Raw genomic sequence first — 12,094 nt, forward strand, 5'->3', positions numbered from 1 at the left:
CATGTATGCTCTTCAATTGCATGAATCCACAGACATATCAAAAAAAAGCAATAATCTTGGTTCTCACACGACTTTTTTGGGAGGACAAGATATACGAAGATTTTCTGACTTTTCTTGGCTTTGCTCAACTGCCTACTTAGCTGATGTGTTTGGACACTTAAATGAGTTAAATTTAAGTTTGCAAGGGAACAATATAGACATGTTCAAAGTTGAAGATAAAATTAGTGCTATGGTCAAAAAGTGTCAGATTTGGGCGGCACGGATTGGAAATGATTCTTTTACTAACTTCCCTACGTTGAAACAATTTCTGGAGTCCAGAGGAGAGTTTGCCTGAACAGATTTAAAGCAACATAGCTGAGCATCTTCACAACCTAGCGACCACTTTTAGGGAATATTTCCCCGAACCTGACCCTGACGATAGTTGGATACGAAATCTCTTCAGCTGTCAAGAAATAGAACATATCCAAGGCCTAACAGAAGAAGATCAAGATCAACTTGTGGAGCTGTCTAGCTGTGGTACGATGAAAAACATTTTTAATGGGGAGAAAATTGCAGACTTCTGGGCTACAGCACACAAGGACTATAAAAAACTTAGAGATAAAGCAATAAAAAAGATCCTTCCATTTTACAGAAATTTAACAGAAATTAGTGGGGGTTCTTATCATTTTTGTGAATATATGAGGGGGTCCCAGGAACATTTTTTTGGGGAATCCCTGAACTACATCATTGTGAATCGACAAATCAACGCTTAATTCACCACTTTTATCAGTTCCAATAAAAGCCTTATTCAGTTGCATCCTCTTTTGTTATCATACATTTTAATTCCTATACACACAATAACTATTAAAACACAAAGTATTAAATAATAAACATTTTAAAGAAGAAAATGAGTTACAACTTAAAAAGTAATATAAATATATGTCTATTAGCAATTTGCTCACATCCAAACTCATTAGCAAAATGCTCAGGCATCAATTTATTAATTGATCCACCAAAGAGTGTACATCAAAACGAATTCAAAAACACCAATGCTATCTCATCAAAGAAAAGAAGTACTATGAGAAAAGCTCTTCTCAATTGTGAAATTGAATGCCAATATTAAGGGGAGTCTATAGAAATGACCAACTTCTTACTCACCACAAATTGTAGATTTTTTTTACATAAACATTTTTATACTCCTTCCTGTGAAAGAACTAGCTCTCATTTACCTTCTGAAAAATGTGATGGATGTGGTATCAAAGACCTGCAAAAGGGATGCAAAATGAAATTTAGTAAGGGTGCCATTTACGGATCACCTCCAGAAAAGAAGGTAATACTCCAAACCCACATATATACTTGTGCCCAGTACCCTGGCAAACGAGTTTTATGCCCACTCAGGTGATACGAAAAGTAACATGTACCACAGAAAAGAAAAAAATGGCTGGGGGGCTTTTTAAATAATGTAAATTCAAATAATTAAATTGTAACAATTACGAAAAATAAATTCAAATTTTATGAACAGCATTAATGGGATATTAAAATTTCAGCTTAATAATTTGGATCCAAAATTGAAAGTAGACAGATCCATTTCCATTGTTCCCGGCTATGCTCCAGCATCGCTTTCTTTCATTCATTGGCTTTCTATGTAGAAGCATCTGCCGTGGTTATATGAGCATACATGGATAGTTAAATTCCTTTCAAAATTATTTCTTAAAGTGAACTGAAGTACATTTAATGAAGGGTATAATGAACAAATTTTCTTGTGAACACTCGTAACTCAGAGTAATTATAAAAGGAAAATTGATGGGACTCTATAACCATATGTTTAACCGATTCGATTGATAAAAATAAAATATTTACTTTAGAATGAGTCTTAATATACTGAAAATATACAAATTGTGTGGTGCGTACATTAGACCAATAATTCAACCCTAATTCATATTTTGAGTCTTTTTTAACATTATATATCAAGAGCCAATATAAAATTAATAACATAAACTTTGTAACATAGAGTAATATTATAAACTTACCAGAACAAAGTGAAGCTACCTAAATTTAATTAAATGTGCCAAACAACATACAGATCGCACAGACATCCCACATACAACCGACACATTTCACGTGGCTACACATGTTTTAGGCCACATAACCAAGCATATTCAAAAGACGCTAACATTACAACACTAACCGATTTAGAACAAATATCGCAATCAACGTGGGGCAAAACTGATCTTGATCATGGTAAGTTACTCAACTGTAATAATTTACCAGCATTGCTAAATGTTTTACAATTTTTTCTGCAGCTAGTGTTAAAGAGATATAAAGTTGATAATGGGTATGTACCTGCCTTTTTATACCACTTTTTTATACTAAATCTCCAATGCCTTTTTTTCAAGACACCATGCCTATACATTGAATAGTGGTGTTAAGAAAGAAACCATACATGAATTAACTTTGATGACATCCACCATCTGCCCAGAGTCTAAGGCACTGAGCAATTATTTTCTCTTCAATAATCTATTACAATGGGACATTGATCATTTAAACTTCAAAGGTCCGTAAAAATACCTAAATTATCAACAAATTTGAATTATAAGTGTCTTAAAAAGGACTGAAAAGACATCCCATGAAGATTGTATTACAAAAACCTTCATGTTAAAAACATACAGGTAGTTAAATAATCTTTATAATACATGGTTATGTACTGCATTAATATACTGTAACAAACAATAAACAAAACAAAGTCTTATGCAAAGAGAATCATTACATACAGGTTGTACGAATTCACTTTGTTAGATGTGACTTTACCGTGTTTGCTAAACAAATAATTGGTAACAAAAAGTTACGTGTTGGAGGAATGTAGAGATGGGTTAGGGCACTAATCTTGACAACAAACAAAGCACATATAATTATACACTCAGACAAATGTGACAACTGCTGTTATGGGGAGTTCTTGTAAACATTGTGTGATAACCTATTACCAGTATGATAATGGATTGTGCAGCCATACACACAGCTAAGTGAGTCAACTATACATGTCTCAAAAAAGATGTTATGTCATTTTTGTTTTTGTGATGTCATTTATGATTGCACTAATGTAAGATACCACAATTTGCCCTTAAACTACAATCCCTCATCCATGACAAATAGGCCCAGTGCTGGGGTAGGTTGTCTCACACCTGATTATCCCTGTTATTTTATATGGCCTATCATAATATCAATAAAATATTAACAAAACACATTCTTCAATTAATTATAACTTTATTAATATTAATAAAAATCTTCAACATATATAATTTTAATAATATTATAATTTTTCAGGAGTATTTTGAAAAATTCACAAAAAATTCAATAATTATGTTATTTGATACACCATTTTGTTTGGAAAGACCTGTATAATAATTGTAGGCTCATTAGAAAACATGACATAACCACACTAAGATACACAAAACCGCTGTTTGAGAACTTGTTTACAAACAATCCAACGCAAAGAAAACAATATGTTATTTTTGTTGTATCGAAACTGCCTGGAAACAGACGTTGGGGAATTCAAAGACATACAAACGGATTGGTTATTTCACCAGCTTTCCAATGGTATAACTTTTATGTGTCTTTGAATGACCTTTGGATTTATCAAACTTATAAAGCCAGTACATGTCAGTCAGCAAAATTTTCACTGGTAACACTAAAGAAACAACATCTTGTAGTTGTCCTAATGTAGTTTATTTTTAATCAGATAAGCAAGATTCATAGTTGGGCAGAAAAAAAACGTGGCATCCCTGGTGTGTCTCAAGAACGCCTATTAAGTGTAACTAACGCCCATTTCTTCCAGTCCATACATTGCACCCACTGATCATGAGGAAGGCTTTCAGAGTAAGGTCAATGCAAATTAAGCAAAAGCACTCTTCTTCATCCGAAGTTTCTTATCTTTTCGCTTCACCTTTCTGTCTTTTTATAGTTGGTTTAGTCATCACTTTTTCTTGAATATTTTCTTAAAGTATTTTTACAAGCTTTGGCAGACTTTTAATTGCTTTTACAAAAACAATACTCTCTCCTTTTTCATTTCATATATTTCAGCTAGAGCCTTTTTCAATTGCATCTTCATTCTCTCAGGAGTTTCGATTAAAACAGCTGTTGTTCTTTTCTTGGAACTTTTGTTACTTAATTTTCTTGCTTCAGCTTTCGGTAGAGGTCTTATTTCTTCTGGTGACACTGAATTGTGTTTTCCCAAGCCACTGCAGCCTGAAATAGAATGATTTGGAGAGACTGCAGGAAAAGACAATCACAGTTGCTGGGCCCACTGCTTCCATTAAATTCTGAGACAGATGTTCATCTTCAACAACTTCAGACGTTGCACAGTCAGGGTTAGGCCTATCAGTTACAAAGCTGGGAGCAAAGTCTTTATTAGGGAAAATATTTCTATTCATATATGAAATGTTACAGTACACTTGGAAGCCAGAAGTAATAATAACTGGAGTTACTAGTTGAGAGACACCTTATTATTTTTAATCCTTGTTATTTCTGGCACATAATTGAATCATTATTGTTTCCCCAGGATTATTGAGCATGCAATCATTACAGGTAGAGTTCATAAACTTCTTTAGAGGACCAAGCACTGTCCTACCGAGGGGCTGAAGCTCGTGGGAGTAGTGTGAAGTGAAAGAGAGCATCACATCTCCATGCTTCTTTGTTAAGTCCAATGCTTCTATGTTGAGGTGTGAGCTGTGGTTATCAAGAAGCAAAAGGCAAAGATTCTCTGGTGTACACTTTACATAATTATGAAAATGCTTTAAGAAATTTGTAAAATCTACTTCTGTCATCCAACCAGATTTATTCACTACATCAGTTCAACTAGAAGGGGCTGAGATCATAAAAGGCTCTTTAAAATGTACCAGAAGACAAAAAATAAGATGGAATATAGTTTCCTATAGCTGGAACTACTGCAGCGATGGTGGTAAATGGCACTGCTTATCTGCTTAAATCCTTTAAGAGTGCCTTCCTTTTAAAATTGCAAACCATCTTTAATAGTCTGAAAAACAGAAAAGAAAAAATTGTTCCATGATGGGGTTTGTTGTCACATTTGACAGCTAGCCCCAATTGATTTAAGACAACACACTCCAGCAGCACGCCATTTTGTTATTTAACAACCATTGAAAAAGTTCTGCAGTTTTGTTGTAAAAATGAAAACACATTTAACATGCCTAACCCTATAGGATACCATAAATAACATTTTTAAATTAATGGTATAATGTATGTTGTAACTAAAAAATAAGTCCTAATGGCACAAAACCTCTTTTATTCACAATAATTTTACAAGAGTCTTCGCAATGCTCTAGAAAATTGACATATAAATTCACTATTCAAGACAAAACAAACCTTACTTAGGTAGAAAGGTAGTGGACATATCTGAGACGCCAACAAACCCTTGTGGTAAATTTTTTTTAAGCTTTGTGACAACCAACCCATGTGACTTTAAGCCCCCGTCTCCACTATAAGACGATGCATTTTAACCCTGGCCATTATATCAGATGATGCCCCAAAAATCCCTTATGTTATCCTTTTATGTTAAATTTAATTCTTAAGCTAAGGCAACAAAAGTTATAGGCCTACTTTATTTACAAGACGAGTAACATCAACTTTTGTAAGGACAAGTAATTTTTCTTTTTTGCCATTTCTGTCCAAGTAACATGACTTTTAATATTCTTAGTACTTAACATAAAACCAAAGTTATTCTGGTAATATAATAAAAACTGTTTATAGCATATATCTAAAAAAACTTTTCAATACAATATTTACATCAGTATAGAATGTTTTCAGAAATGTCATGATAGCTATCACTCACATCATCGTCATTGCCCACATCCACACCATTTGCAACTAAGTTTGGTGTATTTTCACTTAGGGGAGACTTTGAACGATTCCTTTTACTCATTTCCAAATCAAATGAAGGGGTAAGCATATGAAGGAGGTAAGTAACAAAAGTAAGTTCTTGAGTAATTTGTTTTTAAAGTTTCATTACTGGAACCTTTTCTTTGATTGACATTTTGGACCGGTTTTTTTTTATTCACACTGCTAACTAGTGTATAAATGTTTTCATGGCAACAAGGACTTATTATAATTTTCTTTGGTCGTTTAAACAATTTTAAATTGTACTTACCTCCTTTATCCAAAAATCTTTTAAATAAAAAATTAAATTTACAAAACTGAAGGAGGTAAGTGCACTTACTTCCTTTATCTAAGATAAATATTTACAATGTAAATATTTATTTCTTTGATCAAGGGTTATATAAAAAAATAAAATAAACATGAATATCAGGTAAACACTGGTTTTTAAAAAATAGTTGTAAACATACAAAATGCATTTAAGCAGACTTTAGATGTTTGATCATCTTCTTAAGTTGTTTGTTGCCCAATGATGGCTTCATAATACCACTTATCCTTCTCTGGAACGAAGCATATCTGTTCTTTTAGATTGTCTATCTTTTCTTTGGATAGGGATCCAGTGTTTTGGAGATATCTTGGGATGTAAAAGTCTTCAGGTAAATGGGATGGGGAATTCTTTTGCATGAGAATACATACCATTTTGAAACGTATATAATAATCGTAAGACTCCTTGAAAAGATACGCTCTAAACATTTCCACATGAATCCACTTAATTCCTGTTTTGAAATGAACCTTTTTATTAAGAAGATCTTTTTTCCTATTCATTAGTTTTATGTTTTTTATAATATTTTCAGTGTCTTTAAAGTGATACTGCATGTCTATCACAATATTTATTTTGCTTGATGAAGCAATAACGTCACGATACTAGTCAGGAGTATAAATGTTTTGGTGCTTCCTCAACCTTTTCTCAATGCGTCCAAACGCTCGATCTGAATCTAAATACGAATGCCCCACCTCTGGGAACTTGTGATCTATAGTTTTGAAGATGCCTTTCCCTACTAGATTTGAAACAAACACACCATCAAAAAGTTTTTATTTTGTCCAGAACATGAGTCTGTCCACAGAATGAGATGATCTTTCCCTTTGAGGGCTGGATCCACTTCGATAACTCTGAGAAAACAGCTAAAACTTTCAGAGCTGCCTCTGGAAGCTTGTTTTTCGGTTCATGAGCAGGAGACGTTTTTTTTCTAAATTTTTTGTTATTATGTGGATTCCTAAGTTGTAGAACCACATTTGTCTCAAATAAAACACTTTTCGAGGTACTTAACCTTGGTAGTGTCATCGTCTGTTGTAGATCTAATGAGACATACAGTTTTCTCAGAGTTCCTGGCATATTCCCTATCTACTTTTTGAGAGTCAAAAGCTGATTTGTAGTTTTCAGTGTGCTCTACCTGTGCACTACCTGAATCACAAGAACTACATGTATCACTTTTAGGATAACCAAAAATGAGATTGAATTCATTATTGAAAATGAATCTGTAAGTTGCCTCTTTGATTAGGAATAGTTAATCTTTTCCGTCATTTCGGCATTTATCCAGGTAAAGTTTATGCATTCTGGGGATCGAAAGTAGAGGTGAAAGATATTTTTTATGTAGCCTATATTGCAATGCCTAGAGTAGTGTGATTCTTCAGCTGGGAAACTGGAAATATGGTTGATGACAAAGCCAACAACTTCAGCGGGTGTCTTGTTGGGTCTGACCATATGTTTTCCTCTTCTGTCAGGTTCAGGAGCACTTTTCCCTGATTTCATTAATTTTTGGATCAGGTCCACCTTTTTCATACTTATTCCAAACAACGAAATGAAAGCTCGTTTGCATACAATTGTTTCTCTACCACTACTAGTCACATTGTATATTGTTATAATATACCTTTTTATATATTTATATATTTTATAATATTTACCTTTTAACTTGGTTTCTTCATTTATTTCCTCATTGATGATCAATCCACCATTCTCAACTTCACTTTTTAGGTTAGTGTCATTATCACCTACTTCTTCTGGTTCAGTTGCTGTTTTTTCAATACTTTCACGATCACTATTAACTTTTAAACCCAAATCTGCTAAAAGCCTCTCTCTCTAGAAATCATTGTATTAAAAGTTATTACTTATTTCGGCATTACATAAACTAATAACACAACAGTTGTACACAGCTTAACAACCTTTGTTGTCTTCTTCTCATCTGATGTTTAGCAGCTGACAAGTGCATGAAGGAGGTATGTTACAATATTTGTTCTCTGTGTTGTAGATGAAGGAGGTAAGTACTATACATAGTAACTTACCTCCTTTATGCACTAGAGATTTAATACAACATGGTTACTAACCTCCTTCATACACTAGCTCTCTCAGCTGTTTTTACTCATATAATTCTGGGAGTAAATGGAAAATATAATTTAGCACTTACCCCCTTCATGCATGTTGATAATTCATTTTCTTAAAAAATGTCACTTACCTCCTTCATACACTCACCCCTTCAAATAACAAACTAAAATTTAACTGCTGTACTTTTTACAGTTTTAACCTAAAAACATAAAGCAAGGTGGAATAGTCACAATGCAGTGAAATACTGCTCACTGATTGTCGCAGACAGCTGAAATTAATTGCAATTTCTCAATCACAGACTGACAAAATACAAAGTCAAAGCTTTAACCTGTTGAATCACGGGATGTTGCAGCAAAGGTATCCCTGCTGAATCAGGTTTTTCCTACCACTTGATTATTATTGTGCATTACAATTATTATTTGCTACTGGCATATCATATACTTTTAATATTTATTTAGATTATTATTTATTTGACATTTTTGATGTTTCAATATTCTCATTTAAATAATGATTAGCAGAAATAGCAGTATCACCTGATTGTATTGGTTCATCAAGTTAGCCTAGATCATAGCTGAAGTCTGCATCACGAACTAACTTGTTAAAAATAAACCACTTCACTTTCTTCGTCACTATCAGATAACTCACTAAACTCATGACACAATAATTCATTGATATCTTTATCGAAAAACTCACGCTTATGCGAAACCATATTTGTATTTAATAATATAAGCTGCCGGATGAAACGCCTCGTCGTTTAGAGTAAAAACGGGCTGCCAAGTATCATAGTGCAAAACGAAATACACCTCAAAAGAAAGCCATTATTCTGCTGTGAATATTGAATGCCAGTATATTGAACATCATTTAATTTGGCGAGGTGTGCCCAAGCAAATGTGAGATTAAAGGCTTGCAAGCGGCCGCAACCCTGCGCCGATGGACCACAACACAACTGCACACTTGTCTCGGCCGCAATGTGCGGCAGCGGGACACACAGGTTAAGAACTAATACATTTCAATTAAATACATCTTTATGCATGTGGTAAAATAGGTGGCTAGTAATATAATAAAAGTGCACATCTGCACTATATAGACATTAGGAATTGACACAATTTTTGTGATGTCCATATAACACAGACATCAGGGTTAATAATTAGCTCAGAAATAATGTACAAAAAAAAGTTTCGTTATCCAACACAAAATAAGAAAAGACACCTTATTTTATCACTGATCATAGTACAAATATCAAAGGAGTGGAAGAAAAGTTTGAATTATTCACAATTTTTCATTTAAAACATTCAAATCAACCACATTCTACTATAATTTGATTAAAAATATTGATTTGAACATGATCTATGTATGTTAATATAATAGGTGAAAAAAATATACTACTCACCCATATCTGGCTGCGAGTTCACGAGCACGTTCAATAGGTATGACCCGTTTATCTTCCAAATCAGCCTTGTTCCCACAGAGAATCACGTCAGGCTTCTCACAATATGCATGTATCTGAAAATCAGTATTTTTGGAGGTAACAATAAACACTATATATTGTGGATGGTTAAATCATTTTAAGTACAAAAATATACTTAAAATTAAAAGATAGTAATCAAAATTACATTTAAGTTCTACACACAAAAATATTGATTATCAAAGAAATTTTATTAACTGTAACTCGTTGACAATAAATCTACACATAGTATCTGAGCCTTTTTTTAAATTTCTTATTATGCATATTTTAACAATAAATTTTCAACTAAAAGGGTTTAAATTAGAATAAACTTTAATAGTTAGCTGGGTGAGAAGAAATAGGCTACTACAAGTGTTTCTCTATAAGTATCACACACGGTTGAGAGTTGGAGACATTTGCAATAAATTTAAAGGATAGAACCAACCAGCATATGGTACGACAGTGGATAAAATACTACGCAGAGTAGAAAATGATATAAGCCTAAGAACTAAGATTTTACAATCTTAAGGTTCTTTTCCTTAGTAATCTGTTTAAAATATTGTCAGCATAAATAAGCCTGGCATTGCACTTCCAAAGGTGCATTTCTCTTGTTCTGTACACTCCTGCTGGGAGGCAAATTCCTTGAATGTGGATGAGTTCAGACTCCAAGGTAGGTAGGTAGACTCCACATGACATTTGGATGCTCTCATTTGGCTCAAGACTATCCATAAAACTGTTGAGTATAAAGATAAAACTGAACATACTATGTGTGATTCCTATGAGTTTGAACGGGAGAGGTAACATCCTTTGGCACTTCGGTAAGAGTTTGTCACCTTATGCAGGAGAAATCTGTGTGAAAGTTAGTGTTTCACGTGGTTCAGGCCTTTAGAAATCTTTTGAACATGAAGAGCAAAAAAAGCCCTAATGGCTGAAGTGCCTTAAGAAATAGGTGACTTTAGCAAACAGAATAGAGTATAATAGATGTACGGTCAAAAACTCAGTGTTTTCAAACAGCCAGATTCCACACACAAAAAAAACTATATTGCTGGGATCAACACTGAATTTTTTATGACACAGCTTGTCTTAATGATTGGGTTACCCTCTTGCCACACAAAGTTGTTGATGTATACATTGTCACCCCTTTTACAGTCTATAATGTGCCTGTTGCATCTCTCATATTTACACACAACAGCTCCTGTGTCACAGTATAACTAGTACTGGATAAAGCCAACAGCACCATGCTTGATGTGATCACTATGAGTTCTGTTGCGGCTTTGAATAAAGTGAACAGTAGTGTCCACCAGCCTGGCACTGAACTTCCAAATGTCACCTTCCTCTGGTGTGTATTCTTGTTGAGAAGCAGATGATTCTGAACACAGACAAAAATGATACAAACCTGAAATTCCAAAGGGAAACAAAGTTCAAACAAGTTTTTGGGGCAGTGAGATTGGAATCATCTCTTAGTTCAAAACTGTGAAGACTCCAGCTTAATACTTTTCATGGAGGTATTTTGAAAAGCCTTCACTATCTCAAGATCTTTTGGCCCACTAAGAATAGGACTCTGCTACTAAGTCCAGCAATGATTTTGACATTTTTTGTAACTTGCCAAATATCTAACCAAGGATGATGAAAGCCTAGTCTTGTCCACAATCATATGTGGTAGTGTCGAAAAAGCCCATAATCACATCCTTGAGCAGCTGCACCTATCACTCAGAAAATATCCGTCATATATTGAGGCTGCCACATTTATTAACATCTCAAGTCATGTAGAATTTTAAATTTGTAATTCATAGGAATAAGTGAAGTCAATAAATAAGACAGATTGTGGACCCGTTTTTGTGTCAAACATTTCCTCTGCTTATTAAAAAATACAGGTTTATTTAAATTTTGGCTTTACTATAAACATTTTATCAATGCTATCCTATCTCTACATAGGCTTGTCATGTTTTCATTCGTTACATGCCATTAAAAATTTTAGGCCAACAGAATACGAAAAATAAAACTTTAACAATAATTATACTACACTAGGGACATGACTATTCAGACTGTGGCTATCACATGTATATTATACGAACTACATTTTTTCATAATCTAATCATTACTGTTATAACAGACTTTCAACACCAGACACTTAAAGAAAGAAAGTTACTCAACTAAACTATTTATGAATTGTTTTATACATTACTACAGTATAAAACAATTATACTGTCTGACTAAAAAGTCTTTCCTGAGTATTACGTCAGTGAAAAAGTCATAAGCGATTGCTGCTAGAAGCCTGTGTTGTGAGCCGTAGCAATTTTTCCAGTCATGCACCGGAATATTATTGTTTTTACAAACAAATTTGTGTTATTTTGTGAACTTTCATACATAAAAAAGTTAGACTTAGTGTTGTATATGTTATTAGTTAA

The 12,094-nt window shown here is 33.6% G+C and overlaps 1 protein-coding gene across 1 annotated transcript in view; it reads right to left on the reverse strand.

Moving 5' to 3' along the window:
- Positions 1–12,094, reverse strand: part of LOC124369545 (ras-related protein Rab-27A-like) — a 48,216-nt gene that overhangs the window by 16,960 nt on the left and 19,162 nt on the right. The window contains 1 exon segment of the mRNA XM_046827571.1: positions 9,633–9,745. Within this exon segment, the coding sequence (XP_046683527.1) occupies positions 9,633–9,745 (113 nt within the window).

The sequence above is a fragment of the Homalodisca vitripennis genome, chromosome X (genome assembly GCF_021130785.1).
Source record: "Homalodisca vitripennis isolate AUS2020 chromosome X, UT_GWSS_2.1, whole genome shotgun sequence".
In the NCBI taxonomy this organism is placed as follows: domain Eukaryota; kingdom Metazoa; phylum Arthropoda; class Insecta; order Hemiptera; family Cicadellidae; genus Homalodisca; species Homalodisca vitripennis.